Source organism: Zalophus californianus, chromosome X, assembly GCF_009762305.2.
Source record: "Zalophus californianus isolate mZalCal1 chromosome X, mZalCal1.pri.v2, whole genome shotgun sequence".
NCBI lineage: Eukaryota > Metazoa > Chordata > Mammalia > Carnivora > Otariidae > Zalophus > Zalophus californianus.
In genome coordinates, this window is record NC_045612.1 from 36,957,397 (window position 1) to 36,974,189 (window position 16,793).

Genomic DNA, 16,793 nt, shown 5'->3' on the forward strand with positions numbered 1-16,793 from the left:
TATTCAGCTATAAGAAAGAATGAAGTACGGATACATGCTACAACATGGATGAACCTTGAAAACATCACGCTAAGTGAAAGAAGCCAGTCACAAAAGACCACATACTGCATGATTCATATATGTCAAATGTCCAGAACAGGCAAATCTATAGACACACAAAGTAGAAGAGTGGTGGCCTGGGGAATGAGAAGTGACTGCTAATGGGTACAGCGTTTCTTTCTGGGGTGACAAAAATATTCTAGAAATAGTGGTGATGATTGCACATATTTGGGAATATACTAAAAACCAGTGAACTGTACACTTAAAATGGGTGGCTTCTATAGTATGTGAACTAGATCTCAAGCTGTTAAAAAAAAGGTGCATAGATAGGGACTATAAAAACTCAGAAACATCACTTTGAGATATAATGAGGGGGTATCATGAAAATGACTGGATTTTAAGAGGAAGATGGAAGACTGGAGGGGAAAGAATTTGAGTGGATCACCATATGCCAGCAAACGTTTAGAAGTAAAAAATCAGGTGCAGAGTTCTTGCAAAAGTAGAAAGAGATAAGGGGCGCCTGGGTGGTTCAGTCATTAAGCCTTCGGCTCAGGTCATGATTTCAGGGTCCTGGGATCGAGCCCTACATCGGGCTCCCTGCTCAGAAGGGAGTCTGCTTCTCCCTCTCCCTCTGCCTTCCCCCTGCTTGTGCTCTCTCGCTCACTCTCTCAAATAAATAAAATCCTTAGAAAAAAGTAGAAAAAGATAAGATACAACTTCGGAAAAATGACCAGCAGTTTCTTATAAAACTAAACACACTTATCTATGACCCATCAATTCCACTCCTAGGTATTGCCCAAAGGGAATGAAAACATAGGTTCATAAAGACTTTTTACAAGAATACTCACAGCCTTATTCATAAAAGCCCCAAAATGTAAATAACCCAGATGTCCACTAACAAAAGAATGAACGGGAATTTTTAAAGATTTTTTTTTTTTATTTGAGAGTGTGAGTAACTGAGAGAGCATGAGCTGGGGAAGAGGCAGAGGCAGACACCCCACTGAGCAGGGAGCCCGACATAGAGCAGGACCCTGGGATCATGACCTGAGCCAAAGGCAGACGCTTAATGGACTGAGCCACCCAGGCGCCCCTAAACAGGAATTTTTATACAAGGAAATACTAACTCAGCAATAAAAGCAAATGGACTACTGATATATGCAACAATATGAAAGAATATAAAAAATAAGGCTGAGCTTAAGCCTTCCATAAAAAGTATATATTGTATATTCATATGAAATTCTAAAACAAGTGAAACTATGACAAAAAAAAATCGAACAGTGGCTGCCTCTTGCGGGTAAGTAGAAGTAGGGATGGAAGAAGACTTGGGAAGGGGCATGAGGTAACAGTGAGATAATGGTATCATGTTATACTTTGATGGGGATTTGGGTTACAAAGGTGCATATACTCATTTCTCAAAACTCAGCAAGTATACACTTAAGATTTGTGCATTATATGTTAACTTTACATCAAAAGAAAAAATAAACTCCAAACTCTAGTTAATGATATGTATGAAGTTTTTATGGGGAAGAATGTTGATGTCTGCAATTTACTTTGGAATGCACCAAAATTGAAATGGATGACTTGATGGACAAGGAGATGGATGGAGGGAAAGATGGATAGATATGTGATAAAGTACAGTTAATGATAGAATCTAGGTGGCAAATACAAGAATATTCATATTGAAATTCAACTTTCATGTATATTTGAACTTTTTTTTTAAGGATTTTATTTATTTGAGAGACCGACCGACAGATAGTGAGAGCATGAGCAGGGAGGAGAGGGAGAAGCAGGTTTCCCGCTGAGCTGGGAGCCTGACATGGGGCTCCATCCCAGGACCCTGGGATCATGACCTGAGCCGAAGGCAGATGTTTAACCGACTGAACCACCCCTGAACATTTTCATAATAAAATGTTGGGAAATGCAAAATCACCATTATGTGGTGACAGAGTAGATCTTGGGCAGGGATAGGTAAGTAAGCTACTCCTTAGTTTAATTAAAGAAACAAGACCACATGGCTAAAATCTGAGGCAGATCAGACCCCCAATTCCTCAAAACAAAACAAAAAAAACAAAAAACCTTCTCAAACTTCAAAATTCACTTGGAATCCCAAATATTGAAAACTGCAACAATTTCATACACTTGTGGTAGGAATATAAGAAATGGAGAAATTTTGGTATCAATTCCTGCTTTTCAAAAAAAGAAAAATAGGGCACCTGGCTGGCTCAGTTGGTTAAGCGACTGCCTTCGGACTCAGGTCATGATCCTGGAGTCCCAGGATCAAGTCCCGCATCGGGCTCCCTACTCAGCAGGGAGTCTGCTTCTCCCTCTGACCCCCCCCTCATGTGCGCTCTCTCGTTCTCATTCTCTCTCAAATAAATAAAATTAAAAAAAAAATCTTTAAAAATAGTTGAGAGAACAAAAAGAAAATGTTCAAGACAGACCTGTAGCTATCCAAAAAACCATCCACTTCTTGACTATGGAGAAGGTTTTCTCAGCTTTCAGTTCTTTCTTAGTCACTTACCTAGCATTATGCTCACAGGTCAATTTCCATTTGGACCCTACCCCCAGTAGACAACCAAAGAGAGATATGCTCTAAAATAAAAAAAATTTCAGACTAAATAACCCTGACACAAGTCTCAAAATCTCTTTACCTTGAGGCAGATCACTGCCACTTGGATCACAGGAATAAGGTGGAGGTGGTGGTGGTAAGTTTGAAGCCCCTCCCACCTCAAGAGGAGGAGGAGGAGGTGGAGGTGGAGGTGGTAAAGAAGCAGCAGCAGCAGCAGCAGCAGGAATAGGAGCAGAAAGGTATGGATAGGATGGTGAAGCAATCACTAAAAAAGAAAACAAAGTAGCAATGCACAACTGTAACACCTTATAAGCAGTAGTTCATCTTCTACTTTTGTGTCCCCAATATGGTCAAAGAATTCTAATTCTTATGGTTTGACTTAAAAACTTGGAAGGTGAATTGCCCACATTCTTAGACATTGCCAGTTGAAACTGGGAGTTCATTACAGGTTATTTTGAATTAAGGTAATTACTTGAAATTAAAAGGAAAAAAACTGGAAGTTGCAGAGTTTTGACTATAAAGGCTTCATGATAAAAAAAACATCAGCTAACAGATACATAAATGAAATACCATTAAAGCAAAATTTTTACTTAGCTTACTATAAAGTTAAGGATGTTTTCAGCCATCTGCCAGTCTTAGTCAAATCACAAGATGTAGAAGCTAACAAGAGAGACTAAATTACACAGATTACAGATTTAAGTAAACCTTGAAGGTTTCTACTTATTAGTAGCATCACTGGAATTTGGGCATTCTAAACCATGACAGTTCCATTTCTAAGGACACACAGAATCTAAGACAGGCTAGATGAAATATCTTATCCCTTTGACTTTCTATACCTGTGGCTATAAGTTTAAAATCAATATTCATTCAGGAGTTTCAATTTTTCACATAAGAAATTCCAACATAGTAAAAATAAGTATCTCCCATACACATTCCAGATAAATTTGTTAAATTTGATGAAAGATGAATGATACAACCCTTCAAGTTCAATTCAATCATTTTAGCCAACTTAAGACATTCAAGTACTAAATTTATTGTGTTACCTGCACTATAATTTTAACCCAGAGAAGTACAGAAACTTTAGTCTCAATGTTCAATAAAGATTTAAATTCAGAGTTTTAGAACACTTAGTTTAGTACAGGAATGGTACACACAAGCTGAATTTGTTAATCTGTTAATTTAGCAAGAGGAATTTAAGGTCATTAGAAATAATCCCTGTTTTTTTTCCCTGACATAAATACTTACAATATACTTATCTATACCCTTTATACAGTTACAGGCTAACAGTGATAGAAGATGTCTTAGGGTGATTTAAAACTTGGATAAACAACTCTTTGGGGTGATGAAACTGTTTTCTCTTGATTGTGGTGGTGGTTATACAACTCTATGCATTGTCAAAACTCAGAACTGGGCACCAAAAAATGATTCTTACTGTATCCAAATTAAACAGTAACATTTTAAAACGTGCTCAACTGTTTTGGAGTTTTGTCATGTACGTAGAAATCTCCACTTTCACAGATTTGGAAGAGGCATTTAAGTTTTAGAATATCTCCGAATATTCAAAAGGCTTTATGAATTTGTTTTCCATAAAGTAATAGCTTTTTCAACAAGGCTCCACTTATATTCCTTTTAAACTAGCACTCAAATCACACCATTTTTTAAAAAAAATAAGTTAGCCATTAGCTAAAGATAGCAGAATGTGATTATGATCACTAGGTAAAAACCAACTACTAGACATGGATAGCTAAGTTAAGTTCTCATGGGCCTGAGAAAATCAAAAACAGAAGAAATTTGGAGATTATTTTATCTGAACTCACCTTCCCTGAAAATGCATATTATAGTAATTCCCCGAAGAAAAAGTTTTATAATCTCCAATTGCTCTAGAGATACATGAGCATCTCATCTGTAAACTTAACAGGGCTCTACAGGTTTAACAGGTATAATTTAAGGGATAACTCCAAAACAATACAAACTTTACTAAAATATTAATGGAAACAAACATAGTCCATTCAAAATGCTTATTTCCCCTATGAAGCTGCAGTCTGTTTCAGGACGTTTCAGAAGAGCATCTGAATATACATAGTAAGGCTTGATCATGATCTCAGGGTTGTGAGATCAAGCGCTGCATCAGGCTCTGCATTGGGCGTGGAGCCTGCTTAAAATTCTCTCTCTCCTCCCTCTGTCCCCCCACCTGGCTCCTATGCACAAACACGCTCTAAGGGAAAAAAAAAGTACAATTAAAGTATTATTTACCTTGATTACTGTGGTTTTTGGCACTTTCTTAAGTTTTGCACCCAAGGCAAATGAGTCACTAGTCCTGGCCCTGACAAAAGCCTTGGAACAGTTATCAAAACTCAGTTAACAGTACTTAATGCCTATGGGGAGATTCATATTAAAGGCAATCATGGCATCTAATTGCCTGGCAGATAAGTGACTTCATAATGGAGGATGGGCTGGGGCTGCCAGAGAGACACAAGAATAACACAATGGGAAACATGAGCTGTTTCATATAGAGGAATGAAAGAAATGTTAAAAGAGTGATTAAATAGCAGCCATGACCTAGTAGAGTTATAGCTGAGGTTGATAAGTGACTCAAAGAACAAGAAGTAAAATAAATACGTTTTTAGAAACATCTACACAAAACACAATCTGACATTTAAATGGAAAGCTTTCAATGACTACATAAATGAGGCACTCCAATGCTTGATTCACCTGTCATTTGATATGAAACTCAGAAGTCTGCAAAGCAGACAACTAATGCTTTTCCTTGCAATTAGCACAAAGTAGTAAAACCAGGGTCTACACTAACGTTTTCAGTGAAAAATTTCTATGGTCATTAATTAACATATATTGAATGCTTTTATTCCAGGAATTATGCTAAGCACTAATTTTTAAATTATAAGTTAATCAGATACAGAAGGCAAATCAAAATGCATTATTTTAAAGTGGACACTATCCAGGTCAAGAAATAAAACTTTGCCAGTCACTCCAGAAAATGTCTTTGTGCTCCATCCCAATCACAACTCTCTCCCTCCCACTGTTATTTAACCATTACCCTTTCACAGTAATCACTCCTTTGTGGTTTTAAGAGTTTTGTCATCCAAACGTGCATTCCTAGATGGCTTTTAAAAAAGTTGAGGTCTTGAATGTCTTTTCAACTATTGGTCCCTTCTCCATCCCTGTCTTTTCCTTTCAGTTTTTCTTTTGAAAAATCTTGGCCCTTTGACCTGTTGAGTTTCCCACAGTCTGTATTTTCCCAATTATACAGTCATGGTGTGTTACAATATGTTCTTCTGTATTTCCTGAAAATAGGCAGCTAGATCCAGGAGACTAGATCAGACTCAGGATTGATTCCTTTGACATACCTATAGGTAATGTTTCTGCAATCTTCGTAGCTATTGCTGTTTAATACCTAATTCAGTAAGGACTGCAAAATAATTATCTTCACTGATTAGTTAGAATACTAATATATAGAAACACTTCCCCTCGCGCGCCTGGGTGGCTCAGTCGTTGTTAAGTGTCGGCCTTAGGCTCGGATCATGATCCCAGGGTCCTGGGATCGAGTCCCACGTCGGGCTCCCTGCTCAGCGGGAGACCTGCTTCTCCCTCTCCCACTCCCCCTGCTTGTGTTCCCTCGCTCACTGTGTCTCTCTCTGTCAAATAAATAAAATCTTAAAAAAAAAAAAAAACAACACTTCCCCTCATCTATTTGGTTACCCAGTGGTACAGTTCAGATAAGGTAGGCAGGATAAATGCTTTATTCTTTCACTTTATTTTCCAGTTAAGAAAATGAACTGGTTTCTTGTCATCCTCTTAAGGTGACCAATTTTTAAAATATCATTAAGAACTTTTATGTTTAACATATTTGGTATGTTCCAGTCTGCTGCAATTATCATCGCTGAGACTCAAATTGTTCCATCTTTGGCCAATGGGAACCTCTTCAAGATGGCTCCTGAGTTCTTTTGACATGGTCCCAGTAGTCTGATAGCTTCTTTGCTATCTGGTATGACAAAACGATATAGGCTCATCTTGAACATTTCCTGCCCAGACCTGGAATCCACAGTCATTTCTCCACAAAGCTGCTTGGTTTTCTTAAGTGAGAAATGGCACATCAAGACCACAAAATGCGTGCTAAGAATATTGTTTCTAGGACTTTTCAATGGACAGAGCTGGGAAATATACACATATATTTAAAGATAAAACACCTGAAGTTATATTGATACTTCCAATTCAAATTTGAGACCATAAAAACTTTTCTTTAGCCTTATTATATTCATATTACCTTTCTTCCATACTTAGGCTCCTGGTTTGCAAGGGCACAAGGGGATAAAATTAGAGTATCCCATACTCACTCATTTGTTTTAGCCGACATTACACAGTCTCAGAATAACAATCTGATTATCTAGATAAAAGAACCTCATGTGATTATTGAGAGGATTAAAAAATGCTTGGCATATGGTCTCTCAAACTCTATTTTTAAGAATAGCCATACAATATCCACATTGTCCAAACATAATGTTATTGCTATTACATAGTGTATTCTCCACCTCTTAGCCCTCATTGTCTTAATTATGTAATTATACATTTAATACTTACCACCAGGTCTTCTTTCGATGTCTTTGTTTTGGTAGTCTAAAAGTCAACTCATTCTCTGGAACACTGATGTCCATCTAATACAACTTTCCGTGATGGCAGAAATATTCTGCATCTGTGCTGTCCAATACACTAGCCACTGGCCACATGTGGCTATCAGCACTTGGCATGTGGTTGGTGCAATTGAGCAACTGAAGATTTTATTTAATTGTAATTAATTAAAACTTAAATTGTCACATGTGGCTAGTGATTATCTTGCTTGACAGCATAGTTTTAGTAGATTCCTCAGGAAGGGCTCAGGCAAGTAATATTCTCTGAATTCTTACTGCCTTTTAAGCTTGAAAATCAGTTTTGGTGGAATATAAAATCTTTGTTTTACACATTCCTTATTTTAAATGTTACTCCATTTTCTTCTAGCATAAAGAACTGCTGTTAAAGTTTGATGATTATCATTTTATTTATTTTACACTCCATAGGCTCTTTTATCTAGATAATCAAAGGACTTGCTTTTTATTTTTTTAAACTCTGGTCATTTTACTAGAATTATTTTGGTGTTGGCTGTTCTGGGTCAATATTCTCAGGTATGCAGAGTGTTGTTTCAGTATATAGTTTTAAAGTTTTTTAATTTCAGGAAAAGTTTTCTGAATTATAGTTTTCAGTATTTGTTCTTTTCCCTTACTTTGGTTTTCTTCTTCAGAGACTTCTATCACTGTTTGATCTCCTTTGCCTAACTTTTAACAAGTCACTTTTGAATCTTTTATCTTCCTTTTTCTTCATTTTAGATTCTCCCTCCTTCTTATATGTTTCTTTTAAAGCATTAAATGTTGTATATACTTGGTCATGTTCTTTATAGTTTAGTCTTCATAACTGAAATGATTTTCTGCCATTTTTAATGCTTTTCTGTCACTTCATTTGAGTTTTTCTAATTCTGATTTGTTATTCTAAGATTTTTAATTCCAGTTACTCTTTAAATGTTTTGTATTATATTATTTGTATCTTTAGCTCATTCTGAAATAGCTGTTACTTTAGTTGGCACATTTTAGTTGGCACATTTCTGACATGTTTTTACTGTCTGTAGGGATATTATTCTTTTTTGTTCTTAAAACATCTTTGCATAGGATTTCACCTTAGTGCTTTTCCTTTGTTACGTAAAATTTTTTTTCATGAACTTCAGAATGAGGTGGATATAGGGTAGTTTTGTTTTTGTGTAGTGTTCAAAAACATGACTGCTTTCCAGGATTCCATGGCTCTGTTCTCCTCTGCTTTCGTCTGGACATGTTCTTTTCCCAATCCCGATCAATTCTGATTCCACTCCCAGTAGTTTCTCCCCAGTGAGGAATACTATCTTAACAGGGAGCCCTGGCAGGTCACTTTTGAGGGTTCTTAGGGGCCAGATTGCTCCAAGCCCTTCAAGTCCCTTTACCAGGTACCCAAAGCACTCACCTAGTATTGGAGAGGTCAAATCCCTTCCCAGTCTTAGCTGCTCCTTCCAAATTGGCCGCCCCACTTTCCAGTGAATTCTTATTAGCTCTTTTGGGGTTCTTCTGTTCTCAGATCCATCAGACAACATCCCCGATGCTTCCATCTTCTTGCTCCCATATAGACCCTGATAGCATGCAGGTCTTGTGACTGGTGGTTTGTCCCTAACTCCTTAAGTTTTGGGGTTTGTGGGGATACCTTGTCACCTAGTTTCACTGTAAATGTTGTCCATGGGTTTTGGTTTTGCTATTTCCATTTTTGAGGATTCAGATTAAACAGCTATGTTGTTATTGCCACCACCTTCCCAGAATTCTGAGAATTCTAAATTACATTAACTCATTGGAATTTCATGACCACTTTATAAATTGGTACTACCAGTACCCCCAAGAGCTCATAGGTAAGAAAGGCTAAATAACTTGTCCAAAATTACAGAGGTAGTGAGTTGTAAAACCAAAATTCTAACCTAAGTTTCTTACATCCTAGAGCCTATATTCTTTCTTACAACATCCATGGGAAAATGATTCATCATACAGAAATGTATTTTACAGCAAACTTTTCAGGAATTCTGTGAAGTGTGAAACACCTCTACTTTAATTCCTGTATAATAAAACTTAAAAGTTTAACTAGTAAAGTCCTCTAAATTTTCAGTAAGGTAGCAAAACAATAGCTACAAAATCATATCAAAGCCAAATTTGCAAGAAAAAAATTGAAACCCTGGCCCTGAAATCTCATGGATTCCTCAAATACAGAACATACTTTATTAAGTAGGTTAAACAAATTTAATACTAGAAATTAAAGTAACCCTATCTAATCACTAGAACTGTTATATGTGCATGTTCATGAACAGGAAAAGAGGCTTCCCAAAGTAAGCAACCACCAATAACCTACCTGGCCTGCCTTGTACAGGTGGAGACACAAATAGAGGCTGTATAGCATTCTGTGAGGAAACTGAAGTGGTACTACTAGCTTGATTAGCTGCTGCACAATTAGGTAAGACTGCAGCTGGAACACTATTGGCACAAGAAGCTGCAACTGCTGTAGAATTTCCCATCATCTGTAAGTGTAGAAGAAAAGTTTAGAAAAGTTTAGTGATTTCTCAAACACTGTTAGTCTCTTATCTGATCCTAAGTTAAAAGATATAGTATTTGGATAACTAAAATACTGACAAATCAATCTTTATGTAAACCGTATATAAGGTTATTTCTTTTAAAAGAGCACAATTAACTTTAAGATCTTAATTTTTAAATTTTTCTGAAAAATATATGATTCAAAAACCAAGTATAAAATTGTGTACAATGAAATGGTTCCTTCCAACCCCTATCTTCCATCTGCCTAGTTCCCCTCCCCTCTCCCCGAACAGGTAACCTCTGGATTTCCTACATATTATCCAGAGATTGCTATGTTTGTTTTTACATGTGGATACATTTCCCCACGCTAACACATACTTTTTTTTTTTTTTTAACAGAAAAGGTGCTTTGCTTTTTTGCGTGTAAACTTCATGGGACTGCAATTTGTTTTTCTGATGAGGCTGCAGCACCCAATACAGCACTGTGCAGAGAGATGTTCACTACATAGTTAACAGACACTTCTTGAACATGCTGCTCTCAATGCAGTCTCCATTTTCTTACCACACACTGCCGTGTGGCTGCTACCCACTCCGATCCTCAGAAACTGTATTCAAAGTCACCAGTGGTCTTCATGGCAACAAATCCTAATAGACTCTTGCTAGTCCTTATGGTGCTTGACCTCTTGGCAGCAACTGACGACTTCCTTGAAACATTCTCTTCCTGGGGCTCCCATAGTAATACACTCTCCTACTTTTCCTCTCCTTAACTATTCCTTCCCTACCCACATTTGCTAAAATTTGGTGATCTACAGACTCTGTTCTGGATGCTCTCCTCAATCTCTTCCTTTCCCCAGGATTATCTTATTCGCTCCCATGGTTTCAGCAACCTTTCTGACACTAGCTCCCTATTCTTTACATTTCAGTTTCAGTACATGAGAGACTTGACCAGTAATTTATATTAATTCACTCGTTATACAAGAGGTTTGGAACAGAAGGACTATGAGTAGTCAAACGCCAGCACATAGAACAATGTCTGGAACACAGTAGATAATCAATTTGTTGAATGAATTTTACTGATCACTGTGCCAGGCACCACAAAGTACAATAATACTTAAATATGATGAAGGACAAGGAGAACAAAAAGAAAAAAGTCATTCCCCCCACCCGTGTGATTGCTTGATAACACTATTAAGATTACCTTCTGGGGGTAGTTGTATGAGGTAACTGTGTCCTGAGGAGACATAGAACATGGTCTTCTGTCCTGAAGAGACTTTAAGGAATACAGAAGTATAGTTAAGTAAGGGTAAATCAAGAAACCAAACAACATATCAATAAAAGATCTGATTTGTTCCAACATCTCCTAAAATTAAGTGAAAAGTGATCTGTCCTGAAAGTGTTCAGATTTGGAAGCAACTACTAAGATAACGTTCCAAAAGGTATCACTCCAGTGCCTGATTTAGGTGACTATGCTATTTCCCATCTACAGAGAACCTAATCATATCCAATTCTAGTCCAATGTAGATACTAAAATGTAGTGGAGGATTATAATTTAAACACTTTTTCAGTGGCCTTTCTTGCCTTAAAAGCTTCAAATTTAGTAGGACCAACAACAGTTTTACTAAACAAAAGCATTCCATCTAAAAATGTAGCTTGGGACAAGGGTGGATATCTGGTTATTCAGCTGTATCCTATCTAAGCAGGATGGAGTATAATCCAAACACCACTCCCCTCTGGCTTAAGGTCTTCTTTGTGAAAGCAAAAATGATTTTTAAAGGGCTCAGTTATACATGACAAATTGTCATGACAACAAAAACAAAAAACCTAGCAGAAATTGGTTTAACAATGGTAAGAGCACAGAGGGAATCAAGGAAAGTAATCACAGAGAACAAGAGGAATCATATTGTGACAAAGATGAGCCCAACTTACCATGGATTGCACATTTCTATTAGCAATAATCGCTCCTCGGATAAACCTCATTGGCTACAACACTGCCACTGCACATTTCTAAAGTCAGTTTTCAAGTACAACCAAAGCACCTGCCAAAAAGTAAACTTTGGCTTTGACTCAGGGGGCCCAGTGTGAATGCTAAACAATTCTACAGAAGGATTTAGTTGAGAGTTGGGCATAGAAATAAATAGCAATAAATATTTATAGGGTTTTTTTTTTTTTTTTTTAGGAGGCTCTATGCCTGGACATCTGTAAGTCCTGCACTGGTCCTCTACCCACAGCATGCTGTGAAAAAAATTACTTAGAAACTTGCTATAGATTTGGTGACTGGGGAGTGGGAGTGGAGCACATCCTGAAGAGACTGAAAACTACTGGGGATGTATGATAAAGTAAGTTCAGAACAAAAATGAACATGTGACAAATGAAATTAAAGGGACAGAAAGAAATTAAGTATCAGCTATTTCAAGAAATGGCCTAAGAAGCATATGATGAGAATAGTAATGGCACAGTGAGAAGAAAAACTATTTCTCTAGAAAAGGAAAGGAAAGGAGATATAAGGGGAAGAGAAATAAATCACGTATCATAGTTTTCTTCATTCCTAAGATGTACTGCCTAAACAGTGTTAACAAAAATTTAGTATGTGAGGTTAAGATTAACCGTAATTAGAGAACAGACAGTTGTTATTCAAGTTCTTACAAATATTCTAGTTCTCCTGGGTACATGGTAAGTTGTTCTTCCTGGCCCCATCTAAAGTTAGGTGCGGCCACCTGACTTATTTGGTCAGTATGAGCAGAAATATTAAAAGCCAGTGTTCAAATACCCTATCTTTGGTCCTGCAAAGTGACTGTGAAAGCACACATGTCCATCAGCCTGGGTCCCCCGAGTGACTATGATGAACAAAAGCCTGCTACCAACCTACACTAGACATAGAACATGAGCAAGAACAACTGTCCTGTGTTAAGCTGCTAAGATTTGGGGGGGGGGAAGGTGTTACTACAGCATAACTTAGCTTGACTGAAACAGTAATTTGGTAATCAGAAGTAGGGTGCAGTGCTACTGTAACAAAAACGTAACTTGAAAATGAGAGAATGAACTTTTGTCTCTTAGGGGAGGTTTGGAAAACAATGTTAGTTTTGTGTTTTGATTACTGTTGGCAGAGTTTAGCAACATTTTTTAAGATAGATGTGTACAGGAAAGGAGCTTGTAGGTAGGAATGAAAAGGAATAGAGAATCCTTGAATACAGGGACTTACAGGGTTGAAGACGCAATTGCTTCAACCCAAAATTGTAAAATATAAAACTGATAAATACTTTGGACAACAAAAAGCAGTTAAAACTTGGGTTTGAAGCAAAAATCAAACTGTTAAAATCTGATTGCATTAAGATATTTCAAAGCAAGAGTCCAACTAAGAATGCAACACCCACTGAATCCTTGCAATTGCACAAAATGGCTCATGGAAAAGCCTCCAAAAGTATGGCTCCTCCATCCCTGATAAGGTCAAGGTACTTGCAATCAGAGAGACACAGGGATAAGAAAGGAAATTATAGCAAATCTAAGTAGTATTATCTATAAAAAAAAAAAAAGAATTGTCAGTATGGCTACTGGCATACGAAACTAAGAGGAATCATAGAGAAAAGCAGAATAAATTAATCACGCAGCCAAAGAAACCATGAGCAGAACTAAAACCATCCAACTGAGATAAAACGACCCCTGGGCTCCCAATTTTCTCCAAGTAAGAAGCAGGCTGAGAAAGCTGCTCAGCTGCCAAGAAGTATTATTCCCCAAAGCCTACTTCAAATATGGCCAAGGAACAAAGGGCCTTGGAGCAACCAAGAGCCCCAGAAACAATGAATCAGAGAGCTCCTCCAGGGGACAATCCCCATGCCTAGGTTGGGGGCCCTCACAATGTCTGTCCATGATGTCAGAACTGCTACAGGCCATTAACTATTTCTCCCATTTTCCCCCCTTTCTGAATGGAAATTTTTACTGCCATCTTTCAGTCCCTCCTCCACCATTATAAGTTAGGTATGTAGCAGTTAAATAACTTTGTGTCTTTGGTTTTAGGCCCCCAGATGAAGATGAGCCACATCTGGACCCAATGCACAGAGTACTACACATTTCCCAGAAACCTTGGGCTTTGAGTTTAATTATTACACTGAATAAGATTTTTGGATTGCATCCCTTGAGGTGGAATCAAGTCTTTTGCCTGTGGGAGGGAGTGAGTTGAATGCTGTGGTCCTTAGTGCTGTTAAAATATTTCCAACTTTTTGACTTTCAGGCACATGTAAGTTAATACTTCAATGGAACATATTCTGGCTAATGAAAAAGAAAAGTGACAGGTGTCATCTCCAGGTGGAAGCTGTAAGAGCCAGGGTACCATTCACTACCTTTTGGTTCCTTCCTTGGCAACCATGAATGGAGCTTCTATCAGCCTGAGTCCCTGAGCAGAGCCCTCCTGTAGACCTCCACTGGATATGAAGCATAACCAAGAAACAAACTTTTGTTATATGAAGTAACTGAGACTTATGACCCATTCTTACCGAAAAATCATAATAAAATCCTCTAAAAAATCATCACTGCCAATGTTTGAATTTCTTCTTGTATCAACACATTAGGAGTATCATTAAATAGATTAATTTCAGGTTCTTAGTTTCATCTACAAAATGGGAACAAAGCCCTAACTACCTCATAGGATTATTCTGATTTAAATACATTTATACGTATCACTCTTAGAACAGTGCCCTAGTACACAAGAGATATAAAGTGCTTGCCATTTTTATTAAATACCTACCAAGTTTGCTGTAGATTCAGTTGTGCTATAAACACCTGACGTTTCATAGTCTGGTTCTAGAGAATATAGCCAAAGTAAAGTAAAAAAATGAGCATTATTTTATAATTTAAAATTGTATAAACGATGATGAATGTCAGATTATATCTAGATCTCACTGACCTGAAGGATAAATATATTCTTCATGATATCTCCCTACAAAAAAAAGACAGAAGAAGTGTTTATGTAGGGCTTTTTAGCTCAGCAGAGCCAGATGGCCAGCACTTGCTTTTTCTCAACGTTTATGGATATATATTCAGAACTAAAATGTATACATCCTTGAAACAAGTGATTTGAACTTTCATACTAGTCAACAGATATTGAAGCCAGATACTGACTGTAAACAGGACAAATTTCTCCTCTGAAAATTCCCTTAGTTCTTAAAAAGTTCAGACAGAGGTAAAAACCCAGTTGTAATCAATTTTTCCAGTCAAGCAGTGGAATATGGTGATTGAGTTCACTGGCTCTAGAGTTAGGGCTGTCTACATTTGAATCCTGATTAACATCACTTTAGGTGGGTTATTTAATTTTTGTGCCTCAATTTCTGCATGATAAAATAGGATAACAGTACCCAGATCATAAGGGGGTGAAAAGAACATAGCATAATATATAGTAAATGGTGTCTGTAAAGTAATTGGAGTATAACCCATATTATGGACATGAAATAGGGTATATCATGCCTCATCTGTTTCTCAGCCTGTTTTAAGTAAATAATACATTTTTTAAAATTGGTTTGTTCTCAGAGGATGGCTCAGTGATCTAAAGTATTTTGCTGCTAAGACTATACTATACCATTGAAATGCAGAGAAAGTTAATCATCAACTGGACAGTTTTCCATCAAATAAACCCCACGGATCAAAACTGGATTTGATTCTTAAACATGTCACTTATCAATCACATACATGCAACCACTCCAGACAGCAGGATTTAAGTTAAGAACAAAGATTTGGTTACTCTGAATATGCCACTACAGGTGAGCAATACATCTGAAGGTACCCACCAAGCTAAAGGGAAAAGACAAAAGAGTCATGCTGAGTAAAAGAGCAGAGAGTATACGCCCTTGAGCACATGCATGCACATGCATGGGGACAAAGTCTTCACAGGTCATTCTTGTGCTAGATGTTTTGTCCTCATTAAATTCCTAGAAATACCTATTTTCTTCTACACATGTACAAAGAAAAACATCACAAGAAAATAAAAAACTTGACTATTGTCAGTGAGACTGCCTCATACCTCCTTAATCCACCCAATTCCTCCAGAATTGTTTCAGAATTGTCTGTCACTCATGCATCATTTTACAGTAAATGGTAAAAACAAGCACACCCCATGTGAGGGGCACCACAGCAACTGTTAAGGACATACATACTGACTTTAGTGTCACACAAACCAAATTCAAAATTGACCTCTGCCAATCACAAAGGACCATATATTGCATGATTCCACTTATATGAAATGTCCACAATAGGCAAATCCATTAAGATAGAAAGCAGACTTGTGGTTGCCTAGGGCTGAGGCGGGGGGGGGGGGATGGGGAATGGGGAGAAGCTGCTCATGAGTACAGGATTTCTTTCTGGGGTGATAAAATGTTCTAAAATTGATTGTGGTGATGGTCATGCAACTCTGTGACTATATTAAAATCACTGAACAGGTGACTTTTAAACCCTTTTTAAACAGGTGAATTACACCGTATGTAGATTATATCTAAATAAAACTTATAAAAAAGTTAAATCTCTGCCACTTACCAAAGGGTATGACTTTGGCCATGTCATGTACCCTTTAAACCTCAATTTCCTTATAAACAAGGATACCATATTCCTTAGAGGAATGCAGTTAAGTATCATATTAAATTATAAATATAGTTCTTTAGTACAGTGGATGACCAATAGGATACAATGAACAGTAATGTTATAAGTAGACTTCTTTGGGCAACGAAATTATTTTCGTAATAGCAGTCTCATAAAATAGTCTCATAAAATAGCAGCTAGTCACAGAAAAGCCCAAAGCAGTTCTACAAACAGTCCTCACCATAATAAAAATAGTGCCTTCCTAACAAGGAATGGGTATTTTCCATAATAAAATCTCACCAAATCAAAATTCACTAGAAGACCTAGTGAGAGAGCTGAAAGTAAACTGTGACAATGTGGTGTCCTATAGAATAGAAGTCCGTCCTTCTGAGAAAGACCAAGACATCTTCAAACGCCTAGCAAGCTGAGACAACTGGTAACTCGTTCAAAATGAGCTACCAGAACAGTGTGAGATCCCCTCAAACCAAA

The 16,793-nt window shown here is 37.3% G+C and overlaps 1 protein-coding gene across 1 annotated transcript in view; it reads right to left on the bottom strand.

The window, feature by feature from the left end:
- The window catches only part of ALG13 (ALG13 UDP-N-acetylglucosaminyltransferase subunit), a 64,607-nt gene that overhangs the window by 6,977 nt on the left and 40,837 nt on the right, over positions 1-16,793 (bottom strand). The window contains 6 exon segments of the mRNA XM_027607275.2: positions 2,691-2,873; positions 9,569-9,734; positions 10,945-11,016; positions 14,081-14,161; positions 14,485-14,540; positions 14,644-14,676. Of these exon segments, the coding sequence (XP_027463076.2) occupies positions 2,691-2,873; positions 9,569-9,734; positions 10,945-11,016; positions 14,081-14,161; positions 14,485-14,540; positions 14,644-14,676 (591 nt within the window).